Source organism: Phocoena sinus, chromosome 3 (genome assembly GCF_008692025.1).
Source record: "Phocoena sinus isolate mPhoSin1 chromosome 3, mPhoSin1.pri, whole genome shotgun sequence".
Classification (NCBI taxonomy): Eukaryota; Metazoa; Chordata; class Mammalia; order Artiodactyla; family Phocoenidae; genus Phocoena; species Phocoena sinus.
The window spans coordinates 11,071,437-11,088,651 of record NC_045765.1 but is presented as its reverse complement, the minus strand read 5'-3'; the positions used below and the strand labels follow the sequence as shown (position 1 = coordinate 11,088,651).

The 17,215-nt window shown below is 55.3% G+C and overlaps 2 protein-coding genes across 6 annotated transcripts; one reads left to right on the top strand and one right to left on the bottom strand.

Moving 5' to 3' along the window:
- The first annotated feature begins 114 nt into the window (after nucleotides 1–114).
- Nucleotides 115–5,799, top strand: RFXANK (regulatory factor X associated ankyrin containing protein). Of its 5 annotated transcripts, none has more exons than XM_032627202.1 (9): nucleotides 599–864; nucleotides 1,365–1,558; nucleotides 3,033–3,113; nucleotides 3,254–3,319; nucleotides 3,582–3,682; nucleotides 3,863–3,988; nucleotides 4,389–4,455; nucleotides 4,867–4,947; nucleotides 5,581–5,799. In XM_032627202.1, the coding sequence occupies exons 2-9, from the start codon at nucleotides 1,372–1,374 to the stop codon at nucleotides 5,649–5,651; spliced, it is 780 nt and encodes a 259-aa protein (XP_032483093.1). In that variant the 5' UTR covers nucleotides 599–864; nucleotides 1,365–1,371; the 3' UTR covers nucleotides 5,652–5,799. The 5 variants fall into 5 exon arrangements, 4 of the variants coding, with proteins under 4 accessions (XP_032483096.1, XP_032483094.1, XP_032483093.1 ...); XM_032627201.1 differs by having other exon boundaries at nucleotides 605–864; nucleotides 3,030–3,113; XR_004349243.1 differs by having other exon boundaries at nucleotides 115–864; nucleotides 3,030–3,113; nucleotides 3,527–3,988.
- Nucleotides 4,978–7,395, bottom strand: NR2C2AP (nuclear receptor 2C2 associated protein). Its single transcript, XM_032627206.1, has 5 exons — nucleotides 6,989–7,395; nucleotides 6,704–6,794; nucleotides 6,375–6,480; nucleotides 6,235–6,302; nucleotides 4,978–5,980 (listed from the first exon to the last, which is right to left on the bottom strand). Exons 1-5 carry the CDS (start codon nucleotides 7,024–7,026, stop codon nucleotides 5,861–5,863), a joined length of 423 nt encoding a protein of 140 aa, XP_032483097.1. The 5' UTR covers nucleotides 7,027–7,395; the 3' UTR covers nucleotides 4,978–5,860.
- Nucleotides 7,396–17,215: the final 9,820 nt, after the last annotated feature.

Here is a 17,215-nt window from a genome sequence, read left to right as displayed (position 1 = left end):
TAAACCATCCCTGGGAAACTGGGGCACCGCATTTCTCCAGTTCCGCTACTCATTGGCCTGCCCTCCTCGATCTTTAGTCTACCCAGACAGAAGGGCTGTGAATTAGAGACTGGGGAAAGAGGCAATCGGCAGGTGGGTGAAGAGGGGCCGGGAACCCCTTGAAGCTCCAGGAGGGACACTCAGGCAGGGGAAGGGGAAGGGCGCCCCCCTTTACCGAACCCCTTTTCCGGGGGCATATTGGGGGAATACTCCACACAGTGCCCACTTCGGGCCGTATGAACTCCCTTCTTGTACCCCTCTGCTGCCACCAAATCCCTGCACATACTCCTGAGCCCCCAGGACCGCACAGGAGACATTGTTATGGACCGGTACGCCGTCTGTCCGAAGGTGGAGCCACTTGACTCCCTCTGGGAAAACCTGTGGGTGGTATTGGGAGTGAGGGAAGAGAAGGTCAGGGAACTCTTGAGAGCCCTCTGAGGCCCCGCCCACCCCTCCCGTTCCTACTAGGCTCCCTCCCGAGCGGCGGGGACGGGGAAGCGCAGGCGCAATACCATAGCTCTTGCCCCAGCGGAAGCCACGCCCCCCAAGCCTTAAAGGGCCAGAAACAGCTCATACAGCTCCAGCCCTTCCGCACTTTCGGGGGGGGCGGGGGCGCGCAGGCGCAGTGGAGGCACTCTGCGGTGTGGGTAGCGGTCGCGTATCAAGTTGCTCTCTGTCCTGGCAAAAGAAGCCAGGGCGCAGAGGGTCCAGGCTCCATTTTGCTACCCATTACATCAATTGGAAGAGAAAAGTTTGTGAGTTGGGCCCCCAAGTTTGGGGGGACCCGGGCTTGCGGCGTGGAGTGACAGAGGAGGCTCGTTGGAGGTGAGTGGACCTCCTGGATTGACTTGGGAGGGGCGGGTGGGATGCAACCAATCACATCTTTGTTGAGCCCTCACTCATTCTAGGGATTCCCCCCCTCAAAAAAAAAAAAACAAAAACACAGCGGACGTTTAAGATCTGCCCGTGTATCAGGCCTCCTGCTTAGATATTTACAGACATGATTTTTTTAGTCCTCCTTTCCCCCATTTTACTAATGAAGACACTGAGGTTTAGAGAAATTAAGTAATGTGCCCAAGTTTTCACAGCCTGTAAGTGGAGGGATTCAAACCCAGATGAATGACCCCAGAGCCAGGGCTTTTAAGCAATGCATATTGTATGTGCTCTGGTGTTGGGAAGGAGTGGGCCTGAGACTCTGGTTTTAATTTCCTGGCTGAGTCTTAGTTTACCCACCCTCACTGTGTGAGGCCAGGTATGCAGTCAGTGCCTATTTAATGAGTTGTCAATAATTATTGCCATCTCTCCCTGTTTGGCCTTTCCACCAGCTTCCCCATGGAGCCCACCCAGCCTGCAGAGGATCTCAGCCTGACCCAGCAGCCTTCTACCCCAGAATTTGGGGACCCCGAAGACCCCAGGGGTGAGGCCCCTGACGGCTCAGACACTGTGGTCCTCAGTCTCTTCCCCTGCACCCCGGAGCCTGGGAATCCTGAACCAGATTCTGGTACCTCCTCACCTCAAGGTAGGATACTTACCCTGGACTCCTGCTCCTGGGATGCAAGAACGGTGGAATGTCAGGCCCAAGATGGGACTTCTGTCTTTGTGCCCTTGGATGTGTCTTCCATCTCCACCCTGTGAGGGGTTGCTTATTATTTTTTTAAATTGTGGTAAAATTCATGTAACATAAAAGTTACCATTTTAACCAGAATTGCTTACAATTCAGTGGCAGTAAGGACATTCACAATGGTGTATAACTTCCACCTCTTTGTAGTCCTAGAACATTTCCATCACCCCCAGAGGAAACCCCAGACCCATTAGCAGTCACTCCCCATTCCCCTCCTCCAGCCCTTGGGAAGCAAAAATCTGCTTTCTGTTTCTATGGATTTGCCTGTTCCGGACATTTCATATAAACGGGTTCATACAACATGTGGCCCTTCCCGTTCTGGCTCCTTTCACTCAGCAAGATGTTTTCAAGGTTCATCCACATTGTATGGTGTGTCAGTGCTTCATCCCTTTTATAGCTGAATGACATTCCACAGTATGGCTGGACCACATTTAGTTTATTCATTTATGCATTGATGGACATTTGGGTTGATCCCCTTTTAGTGACTGAATAGTGCTGTTGTGAACATGCATGTACAAGTTTTTGTCTGAACACATGATTTCAACTCTTTGGGGTAGATTCCTAGGAGTGGAATTGCTGGGTCAGATGATAATTCTGTTTGACTTATCAAGGACCCAAGGGTTTCTTTTGACTGGAATCCTTGAACATGTCTAACTCAGTTGCCCTGGGGCCTTTGTCCCTACCATTCCCTGTGTGAAATGCTCTTCCCGCACCTCTCCCCAGGTTTCTTCAACTGGCCAAGCTCTAGGCTGGTGTTACCTCCTTGGAGTGACCCTCCCTGACCGTTTTCTTTAAAAGGGACTCACCCTCTGCCCTCCCTTCTTTCCACCCCCTTCCACCTGCTTTTCATTTCTCCTGAACACGTATTTTTTTTTTTTTTTTTTTTTTTTTTTTTTTGCGGTACATGGGCCTCTCACTGTTGTGGCCTCTCCCGCTGCGGAGCACAGGCTCCGGACGCGCAGGCTCAGCGGCCATGGCTCACGGGCCCAGCCGCTCCGCGGCACGTGGGATCCTCCCAGACCAGGGCACGAACCCGTGTCCCCTGCATCGGCAGGCGGACTCCCAACCACTGCGCCACCAGGGAAGCCCGTGAACACGTATTTTAACTTAAGCTCTCATTCTATTTCTCCATTTCTTTCTGACTCCCCAACTTGTCCATGGGCCCCTTGAGGGCAGGGACTGTCTCTTTTGTGCGGAATCTTGCCAGGGGCGGAGGAGAAATCCACACCCTGGGTATCTGGGAGGACGGAGTGAGTGAACAGTGGAGCCACGCACTGTCTCTGGTAGTTCCAAGCCCCCAGGGTCTGGTCTGAAGCCCAAGACATACTGGAGAATGAGGGGAAACTGAGGCCCTTTCTCTCTCTCCCAGCAGGCAGCTCCCTAAAGCACTCCACGACCCTCACCAACCGGCAGCGGGGGAATGAGGTATCAGCCCTGCCGGCCACCTTGGACTGTGAGTGGGACCCTGGTCCCCACGGGGGAGAGAAGTAGCGGGCTGGCAGGGGCTAAGAGGAGCAACTTTGGACAAGGAATAAACTGGGACATGGAGCTCAGATGGGACAGGTGAGGACTCTACCTCTCTCTGCCCCCCAGCCCTGTCCATCCACCAGCTCGCGGCCCAGGGGGAGCTGAGCCAACTGAAGGAGCATCTGAGGAAAGGTGTGTGCCCACGCTTGTGTGCCGGTGTGTCCGTGCCTGTGTGACCTCACATGCTAGTGGGTGCATGTGGCTGCTGACATGACCTGAGTCTCCCCATGTGTACCTATGTCTGTACGTGTGTCTGAGCATGTCTGTGTGTGCATCCACATGTATGCTGCCCTGCCCCACATCTGACCCCAGCTGCCTGCCCTGCCCCCAATTCTGCAGCATTGGGGAGAGTGGGCAGGGGTGCATCCCAGTGGTACCACCCCCCTCCTGCCAGGAGACAACCTCATCAACAAGCCGGACGAGCGAGGCTTCACCCCCCTCATCTGGGCCTCCGCCTTTGGAGAGATCGAGACCGTCCGCTTCTTGCTTGAATGGGTGCGTCCCAGCCCGGCTGGGGGCTTCCTGGGGACTCGAGGGCGGGCCAGGGTCTCAGCTGAGTCTGCTGGTGCTGTGTCTGTAAGATGGAGCTAACACGGAGACCCCAAGATTGCAGGGGATGCACCCACTCCTCCTTTTGCCCCCCATTCTGTCACTGTCCCCCTCTGTTCCCCCCAGGGTGCCGACCCCCACATCCTGGCCAAAGAGCGGGAGAGCGCCCTGTCACTGGCCAGCACAGGTGGCTACACAGACATTGTAGGGCTGCTGCTGGAGCGCGACGTGGACATCAACATCTATGACTGGGTAAGGTGCCACCCACTGGCCCTGGGCACCTCACAGGGTACCAGGCTGGCTCTGGGCGCTAAGAACGCAAGACAGACCCATCCCCAAGCCTCATAGAGCTCCCAGTTTTTTTTGGGGGGGTGGGGATAGCCGACACATAAACAGCTCAGGTATAGTGAATAACACTATGTTGGCAGATACACAGACAGCTAGCTGCAAGAGCCCAGAGGCTGCCTGTAGAGCCAAGGGAAGTCAGGATGGGCTTCCTGGAAGAAGGGGCATCTAAGCTGAGGCCCAAAGGAGAAACTAGATGGGCCTAGTGACAAGCAGAAGGAGGAACCATATTAAATTGGTGGGTGTGGGGTGTCGTGAGAATCTGGAAAAGATAGTGTTGCTTGCCCCCTACCCCTGTCCCTGACAGAATGGAGGGACACCACTTCTGTATGCCGTGCGTGGGAACCATGTGAAGTGCGTGGAGGCCTTGCTGGGTGAGTAGGAGTAGAGGCTAGCCTGAGGGGCCCTAGAGCCCCACGTGGCTCTGCAGGAATCCTGAGGGCCTGGGAAGGGTCTGAGCTCTGCTTGAACAGCTCTTGGGATGGGTGGCTGCTGCCTGCTTTGCCCAGAGGATTGATGTGGGTACAGGAGGTAGCAGGAATAGCACAGGGATCTGGCCGACTGGGTTGAGAACCCACACCCTGCGTGCCTCAGAGACCCTGGAGGTGGAGATTCTATTGGCCACATTCATCAGAGAGGTCAGGCTCTTGTCCAAGACCACACAGCAACCAGCAGACCTGTGGCTGCACAGTGGGTAGTCACTGGACCTCCCGAGTCCCCGTGCCCGACCCGGGCTCCCGGTCCCCAGGCCCAGCCCTCTCTGCAGTGTCTGCTCTGCTTTGCAGCCCGAGGAGCTGATCTCACCACTGAGGCAGACTCTGGCTACACCCCAATGGACCTCGCCGTGGCCCTGGGATATAGGAAAGGTCAGCCCGAGGCACATGGGGCTAGTGACAGGGGTCATAATGGGGGGACATGTAGGCACTGAGAGGCCCAAAGGAGGCCCTGGCAGGGTGAGGATACCAGGAGGGCCACAGTTCACATGGCCATGGAGCCTAGCCCCCTCCACGGCGAGAGGTGGGTGTGAGTAGGGGCTGTAGGCAGACCCCAGTTTGACTCCCCACTTCAGAAAATGGGGGGATCCTAACAGAACTGAGCCCCTGGGGTCATGTGGGGGTGTGTGGGAAATATCCCACTCCTTCCTTGAAGGAGTTTTATTCCATTTGAGACAAGTAATTCCTCACAGTCCCTCTCATCTTTTCATAAAAGTTCCAATTTGACAATTTTGTTTGGTAAGGAATATTTTTATAATTCTGAAAAGCCTCCAAAAATGCATCTTTACAAACTCAGGGGAAATAGAGGCTTCTATGAGGGGGGCTTCTGTCTTCCCAGCTGTGCTCTGGCAAGGGCTTGGATTTCCCTGTGTATGAAATGGGTCCTCCATCCAGGTCCCAGGGCTGAGGCCCCTGTTCTTACCCTGAGGGGAAGGTACAGGTTGGCCTGTGCCTCTGCAGCCGCTGTTAAGTTCATGGCCCACCTTTTCCCTGTTCTGTTTCCAGTGCAACAGGTGATCGAGAACCACATCCTTAAACTCTTCCAGAGCAACCTGGTGCCCGCCACCCCTGAGTGAACGCCGTCTGCCAGGGACTCAGACACTCAGGGAACAAAATGGTCGACCCAGAGCTGGGGGAACCCAGAACTGGCTTCAAAGGCAGCTCCTGGACAGACGGTGGGAGGGGGCCCTTTCCAAGAGGAACCAATAAACCTTCTGTGCAGAACTTGAAGGACTTCACTGTGCTTCCCGGAGAACTTCCTGGAGGAGGCAGCCACCCAGTGGCCTCACACCTTCTTCTCCCCTAGCACCCGCAGGTGGTAGATGACCACTCGGCCGAAGAAATCAGTGGCGTCCTCAAATGTCACTTTCAGCCGGTCCACCTCAGCAGATGGCACAGGGAAAGTGTAAGCAGGGCAGTCAAGGGAAACAGATGCCTTGTCTTTTCCCACCCACCAGCCCCAGCTCAGGTACTACAAATGTGCTGGGTGACCCAGCACGCTGTGGGCCCCTCTGAAACTCTAACACAGAACAGATTATCATCAGCCCATTTCACAGGTGAAGCAATGGAGACCCAGAGGCCAGTTGCTCGAGGTCACATGCCAGGGCCCACAGCTTTCAGAGGCACAGACCACCCCACCCAGAGGCTGAGGCAGGATATCTGAAGCGAGTTGTTGTCCTCAGGATAAAAGTCCACAATCTTGCTAAGAGCCTCACTCCCCTGAGAACCTGCAGCAGAGAAAGGAGCAGTGAGGCCAGCATACCCCCTCTAATCCCCCATCTTCCAGGGCCTTCCAGTACCTTCGAGGCGGCCCTGGCGACTGGAAAAGCCCCCCTGGAACTGGATCTGCAGCTGGGAGACACAGATGCGCTGGGGAAACTCCAGTATTACCCACTGGGAGGGGCCCTGGAAGCAGAGAAATAGAGGTCCATGGTCACTCCAGACTCAGAGCCCAGCTGTGCCTCTCTCAGTCACAGAGTCCATGGTGGGTGGGGAGCACAGTGAACACAGGTTCCCTCCCTAGCCAACCTAACTGCCCAGCTGGGGTGCACCCAAATTCTCAGGGTGCCCCAGACCCCTGATTCTGATTCACACTAGGGGTGGAGGATCCAGGGAGAGGGTGCCTCACCTGGTCCGAGTTCCAGCAGGTCTCCTCGTCCTGGTCGAACAGGTGCTTCTTTCCAAACTGCCGAGTGTTACGATTCAGCACCGAACTCACCCTAGAGGCAACCAGAATCTGGCGTGTGGAGAGGTGCTGAGCCCTGCGGCGAGGGCCCGCCCACTACTGGGCCCACCCCTCCCTCGCCACCGGTTCCCCCATTTCTGTCCACTAGGGAGGGACTATCCCAGGGCAACGGCCCCATCCGCTACTGCCCGCCGCCATTCACACCCCACCCCCGCCCGGGGCTCTCACCTGCTCACTGTCTCTGGACAAACCAAAGAGTGGGTCATCTCGGTTCCACAAGGCCTCGCAGGACTAAGAGCTGGGCTCAGTCCGGGTTCAAATCCCGGCCGCCAAAGCGCGACCTTGTTCACGCTCAGAGTCTCAGAGTCTTCACGTCCTCACCTGTAGCACGGCACAAGAACAGTCACTGCCCCGTCACTCCAGTCCTAAATGTCGCCTTGACCACCCCCTTGCCAGAAAAATTTGGAGTTTCGGGGACACTGCCGATGACCCGAGGCCAAGACTTTCACAGTGGGTCCAAGGAAGGGAAACAGGTTTCCTGTGGGTTTCGGGAGCAGGCGCTCCCTCTCGGGCCTCAGTTTCTCTGCAAACAGCTTGGGAAACCAACATCAGTACCCGGAACCGCGTGAACACCGCGCAGGCGCAGAGTGCCTCAGGCTCGCCCAGCCCCCGCTCCCGGGGCGCGGTTTAGTTTGAGCCCCGCCCCCTCAGCGCCCGCCTCTTAAAAGGTCCTCGTCCAGTGATTGCCTATCCCTCGGAGCCGGAGGAAAAAGGCCGGCCTCTAAAGCAATTGTATGTCCACTGTGTGCGGGGAGCTGTCCTTTGGTGCCCGCGGGTATAGAGCCCTAGTTTTGGTGTCCGAGAGCCTTCTTATAATGATGTCATCCTACCGGCAGAATGAACTCGGCCGAATTCATTCTCTGATTGCAGTTGCCGCCTGGGAACCCCTGCATTTCACTGCCTCCCAGAGGCCAAAGGAAGAGTTGAGGAAGAGGCTACGATGGTGCGAGTACTGTACTGGAAGTCTTTATCAGCCTCGCGTGTCCCCACTGGGAAACAGGAGGCCCGGTTTCCAAATCTGTCTTCTTAGTAAATGCTACCTGGGACAGGCTTCTTGGAGGAGGGGTAATGTGAGGTGGGTTTTGAAGAATGAAGAGGAGTTTGCCAAACCGGATTATACAAAACCTCAGATACACGGCTAAAAGTTTGGTTCTCTGATTCACTAAACAACTGCCACTCCCCACTGCCCAACCCTGTGCTGAGTGATTCTGAGGACTGTGAGAGGCCTCAGTTCCAGCCCCATATCTGAAGATCTCCCAATCTGGGGAAGACAGAACTAGACACATACACTCAGAGACCCATGGGGCCAGGGCTGAGCCAGGGGGAGAGATAGGGCTAGGGAAGCAGGGGTCTACCTGGAGGGAGGGCTTCCTGGGAGAGGGGATATTGTCCTGCACTTTAATGGGTGGGCAGGAATTCACTAGGGTGAGAAAAATTGGGGGGCGGGGGGGCAGACAGGGTGAACAGCATAAGCAAAGGCCTAGTTGGATGAAAGACCATGAATTTGAATAAAATATGTGGAACCAGATCCTGCTGGGCCTAAAGCAGTCACGGAAGGTGTTTGAGAAAGGGCAGCACACCCATCCAATCTGCATGAATGGAGGGTTCTGAGACAGAGCAGCCACTGGCAGGAGGCTGCAGTTCCTGGCTTTAACTGAATGGTCTGGGATCCAGTCCCTTTCTTCAAGGGCTAGGGGAATGGTTCTCCTGGCATCCTACTAGTGTCTGCCCAAGTCCACACAAGGAGTGGAGGCTGGCTGGGAAACTGGGACACCAGCGGAAGGGCCGCCCCATCAGCCCCTGCCTGCCAGGACTTCCTGCATTCAGTCATGGCCTGGTGCCATCCAGACCTGGCTCTACTGGTCTCAGGGCCGGGGCTGGGGTGTCAAAAAACACCTCCCTACCCCTAGAGGAATTTAGGAAGAGCATGGACCCTGGAGGGCCCAGATCCTGTTCTAATTCTGGTTGGGCCACTCACTCATTGGCTGTGTGATCTTGGACAAATATGTTGACCTCTCTGAGCCTCAGTTTCCTCATCTGTGAAATGGAGGGAAATCTATAGGACTGCTGGAGAATTCAGTGGGCTCTTCAGGCTGACACATAACAACAGTGGCTGACATTTGTTGAGAGCCTACCCTGTGTTTAACTTGAAGCCACATTTGTCTCCATCCACAGGATCATTAAATCTGCTGTTCTGGTCTCTGTCACTCCCATTTTACAGCTGAGGATACGGCCACTCAGCCACTTGGCTGCCAAGCTTCCCCAGGGAGGATATGCATGGCCCCAGGGCCCCCCTTGCCACTCCTGGTCTTGGCATGGAGCCACCTTGCCCACTGGGATAAAGCCAGCTTGTACCCCCTTCCCGCCTCCTCACCCCACCGGTGCCTGGTCATGAAAGAGCCTCCTGTTTCTCCAGGGAATTAGCAACTCTAAGCTCCCAGCAGGGCAGCCAAAAGTGGTCCATTCATTTGCCTTAGTGAGAAGAGACTAGGCACTCCCTCCTCCCTCACCCCAGGGGATGGGGCAGAGGGAGGTCTAGAAGAGCCAGGAGCTGTAACTCTGGTTGGCTGAGGGAAACTGAAGCAAAGAAGTCATTTGGCTAAGGTCACCGAGGGGAACCGGGATACAAACCCCAGTCTGACTCTGGAGCTCTCTCCAGAGCTCACTCTCTCCACTGAGCTGAGCTCTGCATTTTTCAGGAGAGGACTTGGACGCTCAGAGAGGGTCAGGGATTTGCTGAAGTCACACAGCAAGTATGGGTCAGCAGGGAGTCTCTCTGGGGAGGCAGCCACACTCATAGCAAGAAAACAGGTCCCACTTCCCATGAGTTTGTCATCCCGGAATAGGGCAGGCAAAAGCCCTCAGATTGCTTCAGGCCTCAGTTCCCCCTGGGGAATAAGTGTAATGGTTGCCCCAAGACTCCAGCCTGGAGGGTCTGTGGGGTGGGGGTGATGGAGTCCCCTGGGCTTGCAGCCCCTCTATGGAGCAGGTCCGGGTCTGATTTATCCACCGAGGCCTGCATGAGTACCACAGGGCCCAGCTCAGAGTAAACGGATGCTCACTTGTTTCCAACTGGACTTGTTGGTCCTGGCAGGGGGCAAGCCTGGGAGCCTGGAAGCCTGGGAAAGTGGAGATGACAATAGGCATGAGAGAGGTCGGCCAAGCATGAAGGGATTGAGCTGAGTTTACGTGAGAACACCTAGGGCCACGACTGGCCGACTGGCCGTGCTGAGCATTGAGTATGAGTGGCTGTGGCTGTGCTGTGAGCACGGCCCCGGGGGGACTGTCTCCCTGTTGGTAACTTGGTGTCGAGTGATCATGGTTGGGTGCTGGCTGTCTGTAGGTAATGCCACGGCTGTAAACATAGTAGGGTGTAAACAACATGGGGCAAATGTGGGCTGTTTGTGGCTGCCAGGTAGGCTAAGTTCCCATGGGTGTGCACAGCAATGGGTGTGTTTGAGTGTGAAGGGACTAGGTGCAGCTGGGCTCACAGCTGTGAGTTTGGTTGTGCAGCAGACATGACTTATGTATGGCCAGTGTGACTTATATGTGGCCTGGCTGGGTACGGCTGTATATGAGCTGCCTGTGCTGTCACTGTGTCTCTGGCATGTGGCTTTGTATCAGTAGTTATTGGTAACATTGTATGTGACAGGAGTGAATATGGTTGCATGTGCCCTGTCAGTACGTCACCTTGGGTGTGTGAAAAGCACTTCGGGGGACACTGTCCACCCCTGATGCCCAGATGTCCTGGAGGGTCTTGCCTCCTTGCTCCGGTTCTGGCTCACAAGCCCCCTCCCCTGCTCCCTCCCCGCACTCGCAGCAGTCCCTGGCCCAGGCCCCAGTGTAGAGGAGACAGAGAGAGCACTCAAGGCTGGAGGAGGGGGGTGGTTGGCCCATTCCCAGTGCCGGCCTATAAATAGCTCTTTGAGCCCGGCAGATTCCCAGGCAAGGTTGCCTCATTCAAGCCCCCAGCAACAGCCTGCTCCCGGGCTCCAGGCCAGCCCCTCTAAGCTCAGCCAGGGGAGCCAGGGGGTGGGGGAGTGAAAGGGTGGGGGGAGTCAGGATGGGGATCAACTTGGTTCTGAAGCCACAGACCTGGACTCCCACTTGGCCCCTACCCATACTCTGCAACCTTAAGTGCATGTCCTACCTCCCCGAGCCTCAGTTTTCCCATCTGGAAAATGGGCAGCAGTACGGTAGCAGCCCCCAGCTTGTGTGTTTACTTCCCATTTCATTCTCCCAGCAACCCTGTAAGGTGGTTACTCTTAATTGTCCCTGTTTTCGACAGGGAAACTGAGGCACAGAAAGACGAAATGGCTGGTCCAGAGTTACACCACTGTTAGGAGTTGCAGAGAGGGTTTTGGTTTTTTGGGGTTTTTTGTTTGTTTGTTTTTGCCATGCCGCACGGCTTGCAGGATCTCAGTTCCCCAACCAGGGATTGAATCCTGGCCACAGCAGTGAAAGTGCCGAATCCTAATCACTAGACCCCCAGGGAACTCCCCAGAGAGGGGTTTTGAACTGTGGACTTGTGAGGCCAAGCTGCAGCTCCCACACATGTCACCCAGATCCCTGTCTCCACCGCCTGTCACCTGCAGACACTTATATCAGTGTGATCCCCGACCTCCATCCCTCCTCTGTGATGAGAAGTTGGACAGTGAGCATAGTTCCCCACTGTGTCACTTTGACCCCTAGGGCCACCGCTAGCCCACCCCCAGAACAGCAGTCTGACACTTACAGACCTTCCAGGGCAAACTTGCTCCCCTGGGGTCTTCGTCCTTCACTCATTCTCACCCCTTTTTTGGTAATCTTGCTGAAATCATCTAGTTCCCTGTTTGTTTGTCCCCCCACCAGACTGAAACCCACCCTCAGAGATGCACACACACACATACACACAGATGCAGGACACCGGTGGAGTGAACAGACCCTCCAACTACCACAGCCCATTCTCAGTGCTGAGAAACTAAGACCCTGGGAAGGAAGGCCAGCTGGGTAGAGGGCTGATTTTTTTAAGTATCTGTTCTCCTTCGTTTCCATTTTTCATTGTGGTAAAATACACGGAACATAAAATCTACCATTTGAAAGTGTGCGATTAGTGGCATTAACTATACTCACATTATCGTGCAGCCATCACCACTGTCTAGTTCTAGAACATTTCCATCGCCCTAAAAGGAAACCCTGTACCCATTTGCAATCACTCCCTGTTCCCCCTCCCCCAAGCCCCTGGTAATCACTAATTTACTCTCTGCCTCTGTATTTGTCTGTTCTGAACACTTCATATAAATGGACTCATACTGTGACTTTTTGTGTCTGGCTTCTTTCATTCAGCATAATGTTTTCAAAATTCATCTATGTTGTAACATATATTAGTACTTCATTCCTTTTAATGGCTGAGTAATATTCTATTGTAGACCTTTTAAGATCAGGGGTCTCCCTGCAAAGACACGCACATGCTGCCTGCTCAAAGCAAAAGTATTTCTGCAACAACAGTACCCGGTCCACAGCAGGTGCTCCATAGAAGTTGACCAGATAAGGGAATGAATGAATTAATGAATGATAGTTCTAGGTGGCGCGGGCAGAAACAGCTCTGGGTGTGACACACCTGGGCTCTGACTCTGCAAGTCTCTTACCAGCTGTGTGAACCAGGGAGCTTTCTGTCCTCTCTGAGCCTCAGCTTCCTCTCTATACATGGTGTAAAACAGTAACTGTAGCCAAAACTGCTTCCGGTGTGAACCTGCCGAGTCAGGCAGACCAGGGTTGGAATCCCAGCTCAGTCCTTCCCCTCTGCGTGACCTTGGGAGAGACTTCATCTCCCTGGGGTCTCAGTTTCCCCATCTGTAAGATGGAGCAGGCCCCACTGCGGGGCGTCTGGGGACCCTTAACGTGGCACCTGGGGCGAAGTGAATGGGAGGAAGTCAGGAACAGTCTTCCCCGGGGTGGGGTGAGTGGTCGTAGGAATAGGGAGGGGGTTTTAGGCAGAGGGAACACCCTCCCTCGCGCAGTTGGAGGCGTCGGGCTGACGGGAGCGCATGCGCAGAGCAGCCCCGCAGCCCCTTTATAAGCGCTGAGGCGGCGCTGGGGCGAGCGGAGCACAGGGCTCAAGGGTGGACCCGGCGCGGATTGAGCGCAGCCACAGCGTCCTTTGTGCCGGTTGACCGCCCCGGGATGCGTCCGAGCTAGGAGCCAGGTGGGGGTCCGTCGTGGGGAGGGGGCCGCGTTGAGGGAGAGGTCCTTGAAAATAGAAACAGAGCCCGAGATTGGGGAGGGGGGATCAGAGAGAAGCCCCCAGAATGGGGAGGGGGTTTAGAGGGGGAGGGAAGCCCCGGGTTGGGGAGGGAACCCACACTGGGAGAGGGCTTGGGAATGTTAAGGGGATTCGGATTTGGGGGCAAGGTTGTCTGGGGAATTCGGAGACGACCCCGCGATGGGGAAGGGGCCGGGCTGGGGGTGGGTCTTAGAATTGGGGAGGCACTGGGAACCAAGGCTAGGGAAGGGGCACCCCGAGTTTAGAGAGAAAAGGGGGACATCCACACGTTGTGTGGGGGACTCTGGAACAGGGCACCCCGTGTCTGAGCTGAGACACCCCAAGATTTTAAGTGGGGATTCCCAATTTGCAGATGAATGCAGGATTCCAGGCTGGACTGCAGCGGGGAGGAGGCCCCCAGACCAGCCTGAGCCCAATGGACGGGGTCTGCCCTGAGAGTAAACCCCAACAGGGAAGGGGTGCCCTGCAGTCTCCCTGTCTTTTTGGCTCAAGTCTTGTCACCACATCTTGACTCAGGGAGGAGGCTCTGGGGGCTCCATCCCAAGGTGGTCCCTGTTGTTCCCTGGGACTCGGAGTTGGGGTGCTGTCCCTTCTCCCAGGGAGCACGTTGTGTCTCCGAAGTTAATGCCAGTTGAGAGCCTCTTAAAGCCCCCAGTTATGGATCCCACGGACCCGTAAAGAGCACCCAGTCTCTAGGGGGGAGCCACCCCAGTACTTCCACATCTGGTCACATTCTCACAGCTAGACACAGATCCTTGCCTCACGCCTTCTGTTCCATCTGGCCACATGGATGCATGTGGAAGTCCTGGCTTGGCTTGGGGGCACAGGCACTGGGAAGGAGGGGGCTGGGACCCCAGGCCCAGCCTGGGCAGGAGCAGTCCCCATCCCTGTTCCTCTTTGTTCCTCTCAGCAGCATTAATGGGAGACAGCCAGGCTGAGGAGAGGGTTGGCGCTGGGCCCCAGCGGGGGATGTGGGGCAAGGGCCGGGAGTGAGGGCTGGGCAGACCATGGGACCCCAGACCCCAGCAGCCTCGTTGGCTTGTGGACATTTCCAAACAGAAGGCGTCCCCCAGGAGGTAGGGACTTGTGTGTGTGTGTGTGTGTGTGTGTGTGTGTGTGTGTGTGTGTCTACCCCGTACTGGGAGAAGGCGTGTGCTTATGGGGGGACCCGGGGTCCTCTGTGACTCTAATGTGACCAAGGTTGTGTCTTTGTCAGGAAACTTGTGCTGGGGGCCACTTCACCAGGCGAAATGATGTGTGCCCACCAGTCACCAAAGCCACAATTTATCCAGCCTGGTCTGTGCCAGGGGCTGGCAGCTACGTGAGTGAGTGTGTGTGAGGAACTGTGTCTGACAGAGTGGCCTCATCGAGGGGTTTATGTGGGGAGCCTGAGACTGTGGGTGTGTGTCTTTGTGCAGAAGACGTGCTGCCTGGCTTGTAAGTGCCCATATTGTCTCTCTTTGTTAATGTCACTGTGAGTGTGTGTGTCTCCTAGGCTCTGAGCCTAGAGTGTGTGGCTGTGTATGTGTCCCGTGTGTGCAGCAAGGGTCCTCTCCATGTGATTGGCAGCGTGGACCCTGAGTGGGTGAGTGTGAGATGTGGTCTGTGTACAGAGTTGGGGAGCTAATGGGAGAGACATTGACAGGGGTTCAGGTCTCCAAGGGACAACCTGGGATGATTTACTGAGCCCAGTTTCCTTTCTTCTCCAAGGAGCACACAAATACGCTCTGACTCCCAGGCCAGTAACACATACACACGTGTGCTCATAGCCCTTGCTGAGGGGTACTTGAACCCACATATCCAGAGACTACACTGGGTCCCCTACACCCCACCCAGTGCATATTGCTGCTGTGGACCCTCGTACATGTTCACACACTACAGGGGGCAACCTCATGGATATCCTTGCCTGGACACACATCCAGGCACAAACACACAGAAATGCCTACTGGCAAACTCGCCCTCACTCAGTGGCTTGAGACACGAGGTGGATGTGAGGGAGGAGGAGACACACGCGCGCTCACGCGCGCGCGCGCGCGCACTCTCTCTCTCTCTCTCTCTCTCTCTCTCTCTCTCTCCCCCCTCCTGGGCCACCCCTCCCACAAAGCCCCACAGGCCCCTACTTGCATATGTATGAGGCTCATGCATTATTAATGAGGGGACAAGCCCCAGACAGCTGTGTAAATGCTCACCTCTTGTGGCCCTGGGGTAGAGGTATTTTAAGAGAAGGGGTGTGGGTGTGTGAGGTGCAACTGGAGGGGATGGAGTGTGTGCGGGAGGGCATGGGGGGAGAGTGCAACTGAACCTTTGTGTGTCACCTTGTTGGACCACCATTGCATATTTGAGTGTGTACACAAGGCTTTGTGTATAAGAAGCTGTTGTTTAAGTGAACATTTCTTGGACTTGACAAGTCTTAGCTCATTCCATTCTCACAATAACACTCTGAAGTATGTGCTGGTTGATCCCCATTTTACAGGTGGGAAAACTGAGGCACGGAGTGATGAAGCAGCTGTCTAGGATCATGCAACATGTAGGGAGTAGAGGCAGGGTTTGAAGCCAAGTCATGTGGATATAGTCTGAGCTCTTAACCGTACAGAGTATGTGTGTATGTGCACGTGCATGAGAATTCTCTGAACTTGCCCCCTCCTAAAACTCTCTTGGGGTAGGCGCAGCCCAGAGTCCTGCCCCACCCTCTAATACCCATCCAGGCCTTGGACAGCCATCAGGGGATCCCACCCCGCTCAGGGTTCCGAGGGGGAGAAATGAGGACAGCCCGGGATGGAGGCAGAGGTTGCTGAGGTTTACAGGTCGGTAGTTAGGGGCACCGTCCCAGAAGCTGGCCTCTGCCCTGCTGTGCAGTCCCAGGAAAACCGCTCACCCTCTCTGGACCCCGAGATGCTGCCCTAAGAAGGCAAGAAGGAGACCAAGGGGGTGGGTAGTGCCACTGCGTTGCTGCCCCAGAGTTCAGCACCACGGACAGGTCCCTGGCCTGCCTCCCTAAGGTGGGGCCAGCTGTCCCCCACAGGACCCTATTCTGGACTCCATCCACACTGGCTATTCTTTTATCAGGAGGAGGGTGCAAGGGCTGGGTTTGTAGGTGATGTTCTAACTTCCCATCTGCCCCCACCTTCTGAGCCCCCCCGGGGCGGGGGGAAGGGGAAGGGGGTTCCAGAGGGGTGGGGCGCACCACCACCCCAGGGTTTCTAGTCTCTGGAAGAATGTGAGGTTTGGGAGGGCACTGCTGTATCCCAGTGTTTGGAATGGGCCTTGCTTACAGGTAGTGCTCACTATTTGTCCACTTTATGCTCGTGTGCCACAACCCCTATAGGAGTCTAGACCCACAACTGGAGTTTCTCTGTGGACCTAGAAGGCATCTTCACCAGTCAGTATGAATTCAGGGGGAGGATGGGGTGGGCGAGGGCGAGGTCCCTTCCTCCAGCTGGGACTTGGCAGCTCTTCAAAAATCCCAGAAACCAGGAATAGAATCTTGGCGACAACCAAATCCTGGAATTGAAGCTGAGAATCGTGTCAGTCAGCAAACCCAGATTACAGGCTGGCTTGGAATCCAGTCTGCTGCCAGAACTGGGGACCCCAGGCAGATTAGGACTGGCTGCTGCTCTCTAGGAGCCCCCAATTTGATTTGGGAGGCTGACTTGAAAAATGGGACTTTGATCTTGGCTATGTTAAAGTCAATAATAATAATAGTAGCTGAAATTTACTCCTTCATGCCAGGCAGTTCTAAGCATTTTATATGTATTGACTATATTGACTTATCTATCCCTTCCAACTACCTCATATTATCCCCATCTGACCTGCAAAGAAACTGAGGCACAGAGAAGCTAAGCTACTTGCTCAAGGTCACCCAGCAAGGAACAGGCAAAAGACAACCCCAGGTTTGATTCCCTCCAGAACCCATGCTCTGACCATAGGACTTCACTGCTCGGATTCTGACGTCAGTTGGTCCTGGGTTCGGATTCTGGCTCAGCTCTGGCTTGCTGACTGTGTGACCTTGAGTGACACACTGGCCTCTCTGAGCCCCAGTTTCCAGATCCGTAGAGTGGGAGGAATTGGTCCTTTCATGCCAAATGTCTAGGAGGGTTGTACTCACCCCTTCCTTCCTCTCCATCTTGTTTCAG